The sequence below is a fragment of the Dreissena polymorpha genome, chromosome 15, assembly GCF_020536995.1.
Source record: "Dreissena polymorpha isolate Duluth1 chromosome 15, UMN_Dpol_1.0, whole genome shotgun sequence".
Taxonomy (NCBI): Eukaryota; Metazoa; Mollusca; class Bivalvia; order Myida; family Dreissenidae; genus Dreissena; species Dreissena polymorpha.
Window position 1 is genome coordinate 4,389,562 of NC_068369.1, and position 17,392 is coordinate 4,406,953.

General features: G+C 35.7%; 1 protein-coding gene across 3 annotated transcripts; it reads left to right on the forward strand.

The window, feature by feature from the left end:
- Nucleotides 1–20: 20 nt before the first annotated feature.
- On the forward strand, nucleotides 21–17,064 carry LOC127859880 (TLC domain-containing protein 5-like). Of its 3 annotated transcripts, XM_052397465.1 has the most exons (6): nucleotides 34–109; nucleotides 618–693; nucleotides 5,926–5,978; nucleotides 8,533–8,813; nucleotides 10,177–10,272; nucleotides 16,068–17,064. In XM_052397465.1, the coding sequence occupies exons 4-6, from the start codon at nucleotides 8,621–8,623 to the stop codon at nucleotides 16,628–16,630; spliced, it is 852 nt and encodes a 283-aa protein (XP_052253425.1). In that variant the 5' UTR covers nucleotides 34–109; nucleotides 618–693; nucleotides 5,926–5,978; nucleotides 8,533–8,620; the 3' UTR covers nucleotides 16,631–17,064. The 3 variants fall into 3 exon arrangements, with proteins under 3 accessions (XP_052253424.1, XP_052253426.1, XP_052253425.1); XM_052397466.1 differs by lacking the exon at nucleotides 5,926–5,978 and having other exon boundaries at nucleotides 30–109; XM_052397464.1 differs by lacking the exons at nucleotides 618–693; nucleotides 5,926–5,978 and having other exon boundaries at nucleotides 21–109.
- The last annotated feature ends 328 nt before the right edge of the window (nucleotides 17,065–17,392 follow it).

Below are 17,392 nucleotides of genomic sequence, written 5' to 3' on the forward strand. Positions count from 1 at the left end.
TATTTATTATTTACTGCTCTTGTTTACAGGAAGTCATGGAAGTGAAAACAAATCTAAACATGAGCCGATAACTAAATTGTACCACGCTTGTTTTGTGTTCTGCTTCAAGGTATAACATGCAAAAAAGGGGTGGAGTTATGTTTAAATAAATTTTATTATTTTCAGACAACTTAAATCGGTCGTTTGTTGTTGCAAAAGTGTTCAAATGTTTTATTGTACAGGCTGTATCAACGGGTGATGACTGATGGACGTTTCGTGCCACTACCAGTTCGTGCCACTATTTGTGTAGGGAGGGACAGGGCTTAACACTATTTTTTTTTCAACTAGCCCATTCGGGCTTGTAAATGCAGAACCTACTAGCCCTGACCAATCTACTTGTGCCCTGACCCAAGCATATAAAAACCTTTATATTTATCATTCAACTTGCATTTTCTTGTGCGTAGAGATGTGCAATTATGATTCAATAATTCTTATTAGCTTGCCTTACTAATGCTAATGAATTCAATATTCATCTACTTGAGACATCTGTTTGTAATCTTCATGCCATTTCAGGAGAAATTTCCTCTTTTTTTTCCTCATACTCTTACTTTCCTCCTTCCTTTTTCTTTTCTTATCAGAGGAACCTCCATCCCCACCTGTAAAGCCAAACTTTTTTTTACATAGATTGCCTCGGTTACCGTCTGACAACAAATGGTAAGTGAATCTTAGGTTTCGCAAAATAACGTGTAACGGTAGTCGTAACAATTGTACAGGGTTAACTCTCTACTAAAAGCCGGGATCGAGCATTAATATTAGTTTTGCTAATTGAATTGCGTAAAAAAGATTGTCAAAACACTCCTAATCGATAAAACAAATTACAATTATTTAAAATTGATAAATAACTAATAATTTTATAGTAACTTTGTGTTAATGTCGAGTTGCCTTCATTCACCGCAGACGATCCTGGGCGATCCCGGCTTTTAGATTATAACGTATTTTTATCGAGAAAACACGTCAATACCAGGAAACTAATCAAAAACCGTTTCTAGCAGAATTACATTTAAAAATAGGTACTGACGTGTTTTACCAGGAAAACTGCCGGGGATTTTCTGAATTATCGGCCTCTTTTTGATTGAAATCAGGGAGTTCCAAATCTATTTTGAGATATGATCCGTTTGTTGTCTCCGACTTCACTCTGGGATTTAATTGTCATCTGATCGTACTGTATTAAAATTGTTGCATCTTTGAAAAGCTTATTTAAAATGCAGTTTATTGATATAGAACACATAATCCCTCCCAAAATACACACGACCGGTCGGGCATGTTCCTGGGACATTGGCTAGCCCGGACCTAGGAACAGGCAGTGAATGTCGTTCGGACGTACCTTAGTGTTAAGCCCTGAGGGATTGTTCATTTCGTCCCACTGATAATAAATAGGCAGTTGGATGTGTTTTTTCACATATAACCAAGACAATCTTCTTTAAAATTCAGATTTATTTACACTATGAAGAGATGTTTTCGGCGTCATCTCGGTCCTTCGAAAACAATAATTTAACCTGTCTCGTGTGACGTCACCACTGGTACACACTAAAACCCGCATAACTGGTCTGGTATACATCCCTTCTTCTCTCAATTTGGTAGGGATTGGGAGCAAAGTCACTTCACTACCGTTTAAGTATGAATGATAACGGGAAACGTTTGCACCTTTGATTGTCACCTCTGTGCATCTTAAAAGTAACATTCTTTTATGTCAAGATTGTTTATTTAGTTAAAATGTATTTTTTACATGCATTTGCCCTGGCTTGTGATGTGACTGCTTGTTCTCAGTAGGTTTGTTGTGGTCACCTTGTCGTCTTCATATGTCAAAGAATCTCCATCAGACTTCTTTGAGTTCTAAATAAAAATAACAATATCTACCTCTTCAGCCTGCAACTTCAACTGTTAGAAAGGCAGGAACTATGTGTTTGCACGGCAATTACCGCAAGAACACCAGCTTCCACAAGAAGAGGAACTTATTTCTGTTTGAAATTGTTGTCATAAATGTCTGGCAAGCTGATGATCTTTTGCAGTGTCTGTTAGTGGAATAAAGGAAAATATGAGCACAAAAGATATATTATCTCTACTTGGAAACATAGACAAATACCATTATCAAGTTATAAGACATTTTAACACAAAAATACATGATTATGACACTAACCATGCTAAAGTCTAGATGTCAAATAACCTTATGTTTATAAAACACTTCTTATTGTGTATACAGCTATCAAAAACTGCTTACAGGAATTAATAGAATGAAGTACATTATTTTTAAAAGAAAGCAATTGGGCATGAAATAGATCATATTTCTCATTTCAGAATTGACATTTAGCATTGTCCTGTTTTCATACACTAAATAGTTAAATTGTGCAAAAATATGTTTTAATTTGTAAAAATGATGTATAGTGGAACAAAATTATGTCAATATACATGTAGTAGTCACCGTACCTACACAGATCAGGAAGGAATAACTCACTTCAGTACACCTTGGAATAAAAAATGAGTTTATCATAATGTTATGGACAGTAAAATTTTGACTATATCAAAGGCACATGGTCACGCTTGTTCACATTTGTTTAATACTAATTTAATTTATGTTTAACCCTTTCCCACTCAGAAGCAAAGTGAAAATGGCTATGTGCAAACAGCATAAAACCAGAACAGCCTGCGAGTAACTCACAGTCTGTTCAGGTTTTATGCTGTTTGCTACTAATCAGTACCTAAGGGTTGGAAATGAAGCCTTTAAAACTTGAATCAAGTAAGAAAGGGCTTTTATTAAAATTAAATTTCTTAGGGACTACAAATGCGTTAAAATACATATCTATGTGGTAAAGGGTTAAAGAGCACTTTAAAAGTATGGAGAAGTCTAAAATATGTAGAATAGCAATCTAAAAATGCCTGCCATGGTTTTCAAACCCAGCCTCTTTGGCTAAAAGCTAGCGCTTAACCTGTACCAAATGGAAACTAACTGTAGTGTTACCGGGTAATTGCAACCTCTATCTTGTTTTGATAATGACCAAATGTTTGTAGTTTTTCTTTGCTGACTGTCTTCGAAAAAACATTTTAAGCATACACAGTGCTCCAGCTAGGATTTAAAAAGGGCAGGGTGGCTTTTTTGCCAAAAGGGCAGGGTGGCTTTTTTGCCAAAAGGGCAGGGTGGCTTTTTTGCCAAAAGGGCACTTTCGACGCGTAGAATTTTGTCAAAAGGGCACTTTCGAGTGCGCGGGCTTTTCTGGAATGCTTCCACAAGCATTTTAATTTATATGTTAATAATAATTGTTAGAATATATTATTCCCATTATTATTAAACCATTTAAATATAATGTCTACAAAATGAAATAAATTAGTTACTTGTAATGTATCATATGTAAAAAAAGAAAAGAAGAACATTTTTTTTGGGGGGGAGGGCAGGGCAGAGGTTTGGGAGGGCAGGGCGGGGCGCCCTCAAATTTAGGCCTAGCTGGAGCACTGCATACATACTGTTTATATGTGATAAAGTATTCCAAAAAATGAAAATACTGAACAAACATTACATTTACAATTTGAATTTGAAAGTCACAAACAACATTTTATGTTTTTATTTTAGGAATGGAAGCAAAGCTGAAAATGATATTGAAATATTCGTTTTTATACGCCCGTCTATGACGGGACGTATTATGGTATACCCCGCGTCCGTCTGTCCGTCCGTCCGTCTGTCCGTCCGTATGTCTGTTAATGTCGTACGCTACGTCAAATATCCTTTGACAGATTTTCTTCAAATTTTAACACAATCTTAATATTGATAAACCCTGATCCCCTTTCGTTTTTGACGGAATTCTGAATTGTCGTTCCAGAGTTATGGGACTTTGTTCGTCAAAATTTCGTGATTTCATTGAATGTCCTACTGTAGCTATATAAAAATGTTAAAGTTGTTATAACTTTGGTATGCTTGGACCTAGAGTCTTGAAACTTGACATGAAGGTTGGCCAGAACTAGTAAGTAACCACTGGACATTTCAAGGTCATTCATTTGAAGGTCAAGGTCACTGTGACCTTGAATGTAAAAATGTTAAAGTTGTTATAACTTTGGTATGCTTGGACCTAGAGTCTTGAAACTTGACATGAAGGTTGGCCAGAACTAGTAAGTAACCCCTGGACATTTCAAGGTCATTCATTTGAAGGTCAAGGTCACTGTGACCTTGAATGTAAAAATGTTAAAGTTCTTATTTCATGTTATAACTTTGGTATGCTTGTACCTAGAGTCTTCAAACTTGAAATAAAGATTGGCCAGTACTAGAAGATGACCACTGGTCATTTCAATGTCATTCATTTGAAGGTCAAGGTCACTGTGACCTTAAATGTTAAAATGTTAAAATTGTTATAACTTTGGTATGCTTGGACATAGAGTCTTCAAACTTGACATGAAGGTTTGCAAGCACACTTAGATGACCACTGGTCATTTCAAGGTCATTCATTCTAAGGTCAAGGTCACACAAGGTCACTGTGACCTTAAATGTTAAAATGTTAAAATTGTTATAACTTTGGTATGCTTGGACATAGAGTCTTCAAACTTGACATGAAGGTTTGCAAGCACACTTAGATGACCACTGGTCATTTCAAGGTCATTCATTCTAAGGTCAAGGTCACTGTGACCTTAAATGTTATTGTTGTTCATGTATCCTACCGTAGCTCAAATATCCCCCGATGGATTTTTTATACGCCCGTCTATGACGGGACGTATTATGGTATACCCCGCGTCCGTCTGTCCGTCCGTCCGTCCGTCCGTCCGTCCGTCTGTTAATGTCGTACGCTACGTCAAATATCCTTTGACAGATTTTCTTCAAATTTTAACACAATCTTAATATTGATAAACCCTGATCCCCTTTCGTTTTTGACGGAATTCTGAATTGTCGTTCCAGAGTTATGGGACTTTGTTCGTCAAAATTTCGTGATTTCATTGAATGTCCTACTGTAGCTCAAATATCCTTCGATGGATTTTTTTCAAATTTCAACACAATCTTAATATTGATAAACCCTGATCCCCTTTCGTTTTTGACGGAATTCTGAATTGTCGTTCCAGAGTTATGGGACTTTGTTCGTCAAAATTTCGTGATTTCCATGCTCATGTACTTATAAAATAAACCATGTATTCAAATACAAATAAACTGAAGTAAAAAAATGATTCAAAGGGTTATTTATTACCTTACTACTTCATTGGCGAACGACGGGCGTATCATGCGCTCATGGCGCAGCTTTTATTCATTATTCGAATATTCAATTTTTGAACCTTAGCTTTAAATGTCCAAATTTACGAACGTCTGAAGTAAAGTACTGTTCCTATTTGGCACAAATACCACTATAACCTTAAATGCAGCTGTTATGAAGGGGATAGAGCAATATTTTTTTCAAACGATAATTGATAAATATATTATTCATTTTCACTTGATTGATTTCATTTTCAAAAGATAAAGGATATTTGCGGTAAACATATTACCATAATTCACACGTGTTTGTTCTTATCAAAATAATTCCGAATACCAGGCAGAGGATGGCATTGAATTGAATTGATGGCTTCCTTTAACTCTTAATTGTAGATTTATCTAGAACATATAGAGTTTGAAATAAAAGCTCTCAAGTCTAAATAAATTGATACTCAATCCAAACAATATTTATTGAATTTATCTATTATTATTGATTTGCGATTGTTGGACTAATTTAATTTCATAACAGCTTGATTTTATAAAAAATAAAAGTTTGACTTTAGTTTAAACACTGTCTATTTGTTGATCTCTCCTAATACCTATCTGCATTCATGGTGCACATAAATATTGAGTATGTCAAGCTGATCAGATGATAACTGATGAACATAACATGATCTTTGACCCCCATAATAATGCTGCTATCTTGCATGACCTTTTTGTATTGTCTTCAGTGTTTTCAAACTTTGCAAGTACGTGCAGATGAAATGTTGTGAATACTCAATAGGTATGTTCTTTTTTGTCTTGAAGATCTTTACTTTTTCTTGTATATTATTATACCGGATTTATATGAGTTTTATTCTATAAATAAGAAAATGTAAATTTATTTAATTCTGTAACGGGGCATATTTCAATCCTTCTTGAACCTAGCCCTTTCATTCAGATCATCTATGTAAACAAATTTCTAATTTCATTGAGTAAAAAAGATGTAGTTATTGTCTCACTTGACCACTATAAGCACGTGGTGAGCATATGTGATCACCTTTTGTCTACCATTTATCATGTGCAATGCTTCATCTGTGGTCAACAAATATCTTGCAAACACTCTACAGGTCACATTAAGTTCCCAATCTTCATGAAACATGGTTCCATCTCGGCCAAGTTGGGAACTCGTTCACATGTCGTTGAAACTAGGTCACTTATCAAATATAAAACAAACCTTGTGAATGCTTTAGAAGTAAAAATGTTTGCCTAATCATCATGAAACTTGGTAATAACATTTTTCTTTTGAAAGCTGAGTCAAGTTTGAAAATGGTTTTGGTTCATTTAAAAACATGGTCACAATGTGGATGGACACTTCTTTTATGTCTCAGGGATTTCAATAGACGCAGATTTATGCAATTTGATGCAAGTAAATTGAAATTGATTTGTTTCTTAGATTTTTTTTCCTTGTAATGTTTCATTTTGACCAAACAAAATCCTGACCAGGAAGTCAACATCAATAATACACATCACAAGTGCCCATGGTAATGACCCAGTAACGCTACCTATTGGCATCACACCTGTGTTTCTAAAACATCCTCTATCAATTGAATGGACCTCCTGGACACTGTTGATTTATCAAAATTGATTTCATGACACTGGAATCAAATGTTTCAATATGAAAATTGATAACATATTTATAAACATTTTCCTCTTTATTATATTATTTGCACAAAATTAGTGTTGCTGTTTCTATCTTTTGCATTGATACAATTATTTTACCAAGTTTATTGGAAATAATTTCAAATGTAAGAAAAATCTTGTTACCTAAATTCCATAATAGAGACCATGTTTGTAACTCAATCTTAATGAAGATTGGTTAGAATGTTTATATACACAATATCTAGGTCAAGTGTGAATCTTGGTTATTTGTGTCCTTTACTCCTTTAACATCATGGTCACCTGGTCAAATCATGGAAAAGCTTGTTAACACTCCAGAGGCAATATTTATGACTCAATTGTATGAAACTAGGTCAGAATGTTTATTAAGACAATATCTAGACGGCGCTTGAATCTGAGTCAATAACATCCAAAATCTAGGTTTCCAGGTCAAAACATTGTTTCCAATCTGGAAGCCATAATAATGACTAAGCCATTATAATGACTAAATCTTTGTGAAATTTGATTGGAATGTTTTACTTCTAATGTTGTCTTTGCCGATTTCAAAGCAGGTTCCTGTCAGATGAAAACTGTGGCTGCCAGGGATTGAGCAGTTTTCATCAAATAGCTGTAGTGAAATCTTGTTAGTCCCCTACCGGTTTCACCGGAGGGGACTTATGGTTTGTGCTCCATCTGTCTGTCTGTCCGTCCGTCACACTTTTCTGGATCCTGCAATAACTTTAAAAGTTCTAAATATTTTTTCATGAAACTTGGAACATGGATAGATGGCAATATGGACATTATGCACATCATTTCATTTTGTTCCTACGTCTAAAATTCTGATTGCTATAGCAACAAATAGACTTAAAATACTGCTGAAAATGGTGGTTTTTTGGATCCTGCGATAACTTTAAAAGTTTTTATTATTTTTTCATGAAACTTGGAACACCGATAGATGGCAATATGGACATTATGCATGTCATTTCATTTTGTTCTTACATCAAAAATTCTGGTTGCTATGGCAACAAATAGACTAGAAATACTGCTAAAATGGTGGTTTTCTGGATCCTGCGATAACTTTTTAAGTTCTTAATATTTTTCATGAAACTTGGAACATGGATAGATGGCAATACGGACATTATGCACGTCATTTCATTTTGTTCCTATGTCAAAAAATCCAGTTGCTATGGCAACAAATAAAATAAATATTCTGACAATGGTGGAGCCGATATGGGACTTTTATTGCTTGGCAATAGTCTTGTTAATAGTGTACAAGTCTTATTATTTTGCCAAATCCTCATGAAACTTGGTCAGAACATCACAACTTTGTCCTTCTAATGGTATTTATAAGCCGTGTGTGAAAATGGTTTTGAGTAAAAAGCAAGGTTAGTCAAGAGGACACATTTATTACACTAACATTTTGAAAGGGGTTCTGAACAGTTGTGTTCCATTGTGTCTCAGGTTAGCCACTTACATGTAGGGCCTTTAGTCCTCTTGTTTAATTAAATGGAAATGTGTGTGGTCTGTAAGAATTGTTTGTACATTATTTTATAACAATGCAACTCTAGCAATCCAATTATAAATACCTCAAATCAGCTCTCAAATTTGTTACATTTTGCCATGTGCAGTAGTTTTTCTAGATGAATAATAATATTTCTATCTGAGTAAGTAATATGAACTTTTGTAACATATAATTACAGGAGCAGTTGAGGTACTGGTAGGTTAAAGATCATAAAAAAATCTAGACTTCGGTACTGTAGTGAGCCCGGCATTCCACAAGCTGGTAAGATGGACGACATCGCCACCCTACTGATATCTGTGTTCACCTGGTCCACCCTGTACTTCACGCTATGCTTGTTGAATCCTCGGCGCAGCTACGAGTGGCACATCCGTACAGTCACTGTGGTGCATGCTGTTACGGTGACAATCCTTGGACTCTACAGTATATTTGTGGTTGGTCCATGGCCATTTGACAGAATGGGTAAATGTTACTTTCAGCCTAATTACTTAAGCTTTATTACATTGCAAGCCTTAGACTTATTGAAACGCTCCGTTTCCTGGCTGGAACCAGTACCTGGTGTCCTTTTGGGGAGATCTAAAGGACGCTCTCACAATGAGGTTCTAACCTCTGACTTTACAGTCTCTAGGGTGAACCCATATCCACTACGCCATGGCCACCTCAATATTGAGGAATGGGTAAATACTATGATTATGAAGTTCTAATTTTTATACCCACAGTTATATATAGTACTCATTTAACCTATTACTTGTGGATTATAGTACCTTGTTGTAGTTGTAACTTTACATTGATTGATCTATATTGCAGTGAGCACATGTCAATTTATTTTCAGAACTATTGTAATTGTTGGTATTTAAAATCATTGCAGGCAATTGGTAAATTTTATTGAAAGCAAACATAAGAAATGATAATTGTATATATTAAATAAGAAAAAGAACATACCACTGAGGGTGTCCCCAAACTTTAGTGACCAAGCAGTTTGCAAACAATCAGTCTGAAGCTTAAGGCTGAGGTGGGTAAGTGTTGGTTGGCTGACTCGGAGGTCACTGCTGTCAGTGCTCTTCACTATTACCCAAAATATCCGCGTTCTGGGAACACTGCTCTTAATGCTTGTACATGAAGGTGTCAACCCAGATAAGTGTGCATTGGCTAATCAGGGGTGACACTTTCAGCTTACCCTGGATTTTTTTTTGAGAGAAAACTTCCTTTAAACGAACATTTTCATAAATTCAGAAAGTGTGGTCCCTGATTAGACTGTTTAGACTGCACAGGCTTATCTGGGCTGTCACTTTTAGCACAAGCAGCATGTGCATTCAGTCCAGTTTTTATCATATTTTACTGAATAATATTAAGCAGTTTTAAATAAGAAACATAATTCTTCTACTAACAAAGTGAACAGACAACATCATAACAACACTGAAAATATTTGCATTGTAAAATTTGCTACAAAAGTTACAGACCACTAGACCTGACTGGGCACTTACCCAAAATTTTGCCTAGGCACTATGCTATTTTATCAGCTTGCTTAAATACTTTTTTTAACGTGAATGAACTTCAAATGGGGGGAATTATCTTGACAGCAGGGAATTAAAGAATATTTTTAATTTACTAGAAATAATGAATATATTATATGCTAGTCAGGAAATGAGTTCATTAGGTGATTTCCTCATTTAATTCATTGTTTAATAAAAAAGGGTCCATTTTAAAAATGTTTGGAAAAAATCTTTACAAAAGTTGCAGACAACCAGATTTTTTTTGAGACATTTTATGACTTCATGTTGTTTGGTATTGTTAACTACCGGTAAAAAAGTTGTTGTTGTTGCAGGTGGTGAAAGTAATGCGTTTCAGCAGTTTGTGGTGACAATATCCCTTGGGTATTTCCTTCTCGATCTCTCTTGGTGTCTCTACTTCCAAACAGAAGGTAGGTGCAGTATGTCCAGCTGAAAATTCACCCTATTGATGCAAAAAGGTACCAGGTGCCTTCAAATTTAAATGTCACATGGTACCTTTTTGCACCAATGGGGTGATTTGAAAATATGGTGTTTTTTCTAGCTTTGGGGATTTAAATGGTTGTTTAAAACCCTTACAAATGTGTCAGTGGACTTTATCACTTTAGCTAAATTAATGACAATTGTGTCAAATGTGTCCACTATGAGAGTATTTTGCTGAAAATGGATGTAATAGACTTAAAGTCACTCACAAAGTCAAAGAATGTGATTAATCTGTAAAAAAAAATATATCTTTTTGCTTATAAGAGAGATTGATGTAAATATTGGTAGAGACACACGGAAGCTTTAATTTCCATATGATTTTTCCAAATTTAATTTTGCTGGAGTTGTGATGTAAAAGTTTGGCCATATAAATGAAATATAAATGAAATCTGTTATGGTATTGGCTGTCAATATTTGAGTTACCATGTATCATAATGTTGACAAGGTAAAAATGAAACAAAAATGATCATTATTTACTAGCAATTTATATAAACTTGTAATGCACTTCAATATTTTTTGGTCTTCAAAATGAGCAATCAGGTGAGCTTTTGTGACCGATCTTTGTCCGTCGTACATCTGTCCGTCCGTCCGTTAACATTTGTTTGTAAACACTCTAAAGGCCACATTTATTGTCGGATCTTCATGAAAGATGATCAGAAATCTCGGTCGAGTTCGAAACTGGGTCGTGCCGGGTCAAAAACAAGGTAACTAGGTAAAAAAAAAGAACAAACTTGTAAACACTGTAGAAGTCACATTTCATGCCCAATCTTCATGTAACTTTGTCAAAATGTTTGTCTTAATGCAGGGCTTTTTTTAAGCGGACGCCCGTTTGCCCGTGCCGGGTTAAAATCGTTGTGGGCAAGTGATTTTCCAAAGTAGATAGTCCGCCGGGCAAGTCCGTTTCGTATTAGCATAATTGCGGTATTTTTTCGACTTTTCCCCTTGTATCTATTTATTTTCTTTGGGTCAATATATTTTTTTATCAAGTATAAGTAAAACGAGATTTGATTGGTCGCTTGGGTTGTATAAGCAAATCTAAACGTTCAAAACAAGTTCTACTCGGCAGACGTTTCAACATGGCGGACGGTAGCGTCCAGCCGATCTTTTCTATTTTTAATAAAAGTAACTGGAAACACTCAAAGGTACAAACCAAAACAACCGAAAAAGAAAGGAAGAAAAAATAGGAAAATGAATCATGAAAGCGTAACTTTCAAACATCGTGGCTTGATGAATTTCCATGGCTTGAATTTGATAAAGAGAAGTGATTGATGAAATGCAAGATTTGTCTCAAATTTGAAAACAACGGTAGTTTCGTAACAGGTTCAAAATTTTTTCAAAAAGATTCTGTTAAAGCACATTCGGATTTACAGTCACACTACATGAATGTAAAAAAAAAGAGGCTCAAAATAATAGTGACAAAACAAATTCTGAGGCCCATAAAGCATTACAAAATCTCAATGAAAAAACTATTTCCCAGTTGTGTTTCAGATTTCGAAATGTGCATTACATTGCTAAAAAGTGTAGACCATTCACAGATTATTCAGAACTTTGTTGTCTTAATAAGGCCCAATAGTAATAAACTCTTCATATGTATTGTATTCAATAGTGACTATTCAATGAAATAAAACTGTCCAGATTTTGTTTTGTTGACAACTTTATATTATAAAAACGATTATTATTTCATTTTTGATACGTTGAATATAGCTGAAATTAAATCTAGCATAATAATGCATGTGAATCAATGTTTTAAAGATCAAATGACAATAAAAAAAATTACTTCAAAATAGGGCAACCAGTTTTTAATGAGGGCAAGTAGATGTTCTAAGTAACTTGCCCTCCGGGCAAGTGAGTCTCAATTGCTTACGTTAATCCCTGCTTAATGATATGTTGGTTGAGTTCAAAAGTGGTTCCGGTCCGTTGAAAAACATGGCCGCCAGTGGGCGGGACAGTTTTCCTTATTTGGCTAAAGAGAAACCTTGTAAACACTCTAGAAGTCACAATTTTTGCCCAATCATCATGAAAGTTAGTCAAATCATTGGTTTTATTGATTTCTTGGACGAGTTCGAAAATGGTCCAGATCGGTGGAAAAACATGGTCGCCAGTGGGCAGGGCATTTTTCTATATATGTATATAGTGAAAACATGTCGACACTCTAGAAGTCACATTTTTGGCCCTATTTTCATGAAATTTTGTCAGAACTTTTGTTTCCTAGATACGTGAGTTAAGTTTGAAAATGGTTCCGGTCTGTTGAAAAAATGGTTGCCAGGGGTCATGGCAGTTTTCCTTATATTGATATTGTAAAAAGGCTTGCAAAAGTTGAAACAATCATGAATTAAGGTCATGTAACATGTGAGACAACTCTTCTGAATATTGCATTTAAGAATACAGTAGTTACTCCCCTTTGATTATTAATGTTTTCATAATAATACAGTGTAGTTGTGTTTCATTTATGTGTTAATTGTTATTCGAGGTGGGATGTTTTTATGCCCCCTTTCGAAGAAAAGGGGGCATATAGTGATCGGTTTGTCCGTCCGTCTGTCTGTCTGTCCGTCTTTCCGTCACACTTTGCATTTAGGTTTCCAAAAATGCTCATAACTTCTATGTCCCTTGAGATATAACCTTCATATTTGATATGCATGTGTATATGGACAAGGCCTTTCCTTACGCACACATTTTTTTAGCCCTGTGACCTTGACCTTGAACTTAGGGTCTGCGTTTAGGTTTCAAAATCTGCATTTAAGTTTCGAAAAATGCTTATAACTTCGATGTCCCTTGAGATATGACCTTCATATTTGGTATGCATGTGAATATGGACAAGGCCTTTCCATACGCACAAAGTTTTTTACCCCTGAGACCTTGACCTTGAACTTAGGGTCCGCGTTTATGTTTCGAAATCTGCGTTTAGGTTTCGAAAAATGCTCATAACTTCTATGTCCCTTGAGATATAACCTTCATATTTGGTATGCATGTGTATATGGACAAGGCCTTTCCATACGCACACAAATTTTAACCCCTGTGACCTTGACCTTGAACTTAGGGTCCGCGTTTAGGTTTCGAAATCTGCGTTTAGGTTTCGAAAAATGCTCATAACTTCTATGTCCCTTGAGATATAACCTTCATATTTGGTATGCATGTGTATATGGACAAGGCCTTTCCATCTAAATCTGCGTATAGGTTTCGAAAAATGCTCATAACTTCTATATCCCTTGTGATATAACCTTCATATTTGGTATGCATGTGTATATGGACAAGGCCTTTCCATACGCACACATTTTTTTACCCCTGTGACCTTGACCTTGAAATAGGGTCCGCGTTTAGGTTTCAAAATCTGCTTTTAGGTTTCGAAAAATGCTCATAACTTCTATGTCCCTTGAGATATACATTGTAACCTTCATATTTGGCATGCATGTGTATATGGACAAGGCCTTCCTATACACACAAAAAATTTACCCCTGTGACCTTGACGATAAACTTAGGGTCCGCGTTTAGGTTTCAAAATCTGTGTTTAGTTTTTTGAAAAATGCTCATAACTTCTATGTCTCTTGAGATATAACCTTCATATTTATTTTGCATGTGTATATAGACAAGGGCTTTCCTTACGCACACAATTTTTTACCCCTGTGACCTTGAACTTAGGGTCCGCGTTTAGGTTTCAAAATCTGGGTTTAGGTTTTGAAAAATGCTCATAACTTTTATGTCCCTTGAGATATAACCTTCATATTTGGTATGCATGTGTATATGGACAAGGCCTTTCCATACGCACATAATTTTTTACCCCTGTGACCTTTACCTTGAAGTTAGGGTCCGTGTTTAGGTTTCAAAATCTGCGTTTAGGTTTCGAAAAATGCTCATAACTTCTATGTCCCTTGAGATATAACCTTCATATTTGGTATGCATGTTTATATGGACAAGGCCTTTCCATACGCACACAAATTTTGACCCCTGTGACCTTGACCTTGAACTTAGGGTCTGCGTTAAGGTTTCGAAATCTGCGTTTAGGTTTCGAAAAATGCTATAACTTCTATCAAAGGGTTTATAGGGGGCATATGTCATCCTATGGTGACAGCTCTTGTTTTTAGCTCACCTGATTGCTCAGGTGAGCTTTTGTGACTGGTCTTTGTCCGTCGTCCGTCTGTCCACATTTGTTCGTAAACACTCTAGCGGCCACATTTATTGTCCGATCTTCATGAAACTTGGTCAGAAGATTTGTCCCAATGAAATCTCTTTCAAGTTTGAAACTGGGTCATGTTGGGTCAAAAACTAGGTCACTTGGTCAATAAAGGAAAAAAAGCTTGTAAACAGTGTAGAAGTCACATTTAATGCATCTTCATGTAACTTTGTCTATATGTCTGTGTTAATGATATGTTGGTTGAGTTCAAAAGTGGTTCTGGTCCATTGAAAAACATAGCCGCCAGTGTGCGGGGCAGTTTTCCTTATATGGCTCATTTTTTTTATTATTAAAAGAAAATAAAAAAACCTTGTAAACACTCTAGAAGTCACAATTTTTGCCCAATCATCATGAAAGTTAATCAAAACATTGGTTTTATTGATATGTCGTACGAGTTCGAAAATGGTCCAGATCGGTGAAAAAACATTGCCGCCAGTGGGCGGGTCATTTTTCTCTATATGTATATAGTGAAAACATGTGAACACTCTAGAAGTCACATTTTTTGCCTAATTTTCATGAAATTTGGTCAGAACATTTGTTTCCTTGATACGAGAGTTGAGTTGGAAAATGGTTCCGGTCAGTTGAATAACATGGCTGCCAGGGGGGGGGGGCAGTTTTCTTATATTTATATAGTAAAAAAAAGCTTGTGAACACTCTAGAAGTAACATTTTTTGCCCAATCATCCTGAAACTTGGTTAATAGCTTTGTTTTATATATATATCTCAGATAATTTTGCAAATGGTCTCGATGGGTCAATAAACATGGCTGCCAGGGGGGTGGGGCAGGTTTCCTTATGTTACTATATAGAGAGAAACCTTGTGATCGAACACTATAGAAGTCACATTTTTTGCCTAATCATCATGAAACTTAGTCAATACATTGGTTTTATTGATTTCTTGGACAAGTTGGAAAATGGCTCAGATCAGTGAAACATACTTTTTAGCTCACCTGATTGCTCAGGTGAGGTTTTGGGATTGGTCTTTGTCTGCTGTCCATCCCCATTTGGTTTGTAAACACTCTAGCATTCACATTTCTCAAGCATTCTTTATCAAAGTTGCTGAAAGATCTCAGTCAAGTTTGATGATGAGCAAAATCACATAATTAATGCCATAATTATTGCCTTTAGATTGTCCAAATTTTCATTATATTATACAAAATCCTTGTAAGCAAAGTTTGATGTTTGGGGGGTCAACTCAAAATATAGGTCACCATTTCAAATCTTACAAAAACAAAAACACTCCCTACACCAGAGTTTTGGTTCAATAATGATGAAACATGACCAGGATGTTTGTCTGGTCAATATCTAGGTCATGTTTGACATTAGGTAAAGATTGAATGAACCAACTCCTCTCAGGTGAGCGAACTAGGGCCATCTTGGCCCTCTTGTTGTAGACATCTTAGGAAGAAACAGTGTTGGAAAACGGATTTTCTTTATATGTAAAATTGTTAAAGAGAATGAACAGGCAGTTTTGATTCTGGATGAGGAGTTAATTTTTTTATGACCATTTTCATTCTCACCCCTGCTTTGTACCAAATCCATGTTACTACCTTTTGCAGGTCCAGTGATGCTGCTACACCATAGTCTCAGTATCACAGGGCTCAGTGTGTGCTTCGTGTTGAAGATGTACGGCATAGAGATTGTCGCGACCATCATGGGCGCTGAGCTGACAAACCCTTTGCTACAGTTTCGCTGGTTCCTCAGAGAAACCAACCAATACAATTCGTTGCTAGGTGACATAGTTGACGTCTTGTTCATGGTGTTGTTTGGGATAGTCAGGATTGGGCTTGGTACACTGCTTCTTATTTCTTGTTATATGCAAGACACCACTGACTGGCTGACTCGTTTAGGTGGCACCTGTATATACAGCATAGGTTGGGTGTTCTTCATCAGTATAGTTCAGTACGGTATTAAGAAGTACAAGAAGAAATATGGGTCTGGAAGGAAGGATCATCATGCTGATGGGACTCTAAAGGCAAATGGAGAGCTTTCACATGAGACCAATGGTGCCTTAGGGAGTGATTCGTTTTCTGTACATTCTAATGGAAATGGAGTAGGCACTGGGGATGTACAGAATGGCGGCATACACAAGCGTCATGTAGCCAATGGAACAGTGCATTAAGACACAATTCATTTAGTTGTGCAAACTAAAAAACTTGCTATACAAATCTTAAGTAGTGATGCCTAAAGCTATAATGGCAACCTTAAGAGTATTACTTAATATAAACAAATATTAATTTTGTTCACTGATGGAAAAACATTCATTCCTTTCTTGAAAATTTAAAAATAAATCGAAGTGATTTCCCTGCATTTATATACATAAATATACATTAATCATGATAAATATACTATGGTAGTAAAATATTGTCGGGTCATGATCTGGGGAATCAAACCAAGCAATAGAATATATTACCTTTTTCAATGCGATTCCATGTTGACATGTAATTGTTTTATGTTGTTGCAGTTGTTGATGCTGCCTATGCTAATTAATGGATATTGTGGATTGCCTATTTTCTTGTTTCACATATCAAGATAAAGATAGATCAAATTTTACAATAGTCCAATTGTCAGTATTTTGTTGCTTTTTGTTATTGTGGTATTGCTAAAACTTGTTTTTAGTTTTAACATAATTATGTTAAATTAAGTACGGGAGTAAACAGATATGTTGAAAAGCATTTATTTATATGCACACTCTAATAAACTAACATAATGCAAAGACACTAGAGGTAAATTTGCACCTAGTTATTCAACTACAAAAACCCAGTTAACAGTGTATGGACCATTCTTACTAAAGGAAGATGGTGACGTTATTGCATTATTGTAACAGTGTTTGACCAAATAAGACCTTAAGAGTTTTTAGGGGAAGTAACTCTGTCTCAGGTGG

Bases quoted from the DNA above. Each gene is read 5' to 3' on its own strand.
- LOC127859880 (XM_052397464.1), top strand. From the start codon at position 8,621: ATGGACGACATCGCCACCCTACTGATATCTGTGTTCACCTGGTCCACC. The intron at 8,814-10,176 runs GTAAATGTTACT...TTGTTGTTGCAG, and splicing joins ATGGCCATTTGACAGAATGG to GTGGTGAAAGTAATGCGTTT. The intron at 10,273-16,067 runs GTAGGTGCAGTA...TACCTTTTGCAG, and splicing joins TCTCTACTTCCAAACAGAAG to GTCCAGTGATGCTGCTACAC.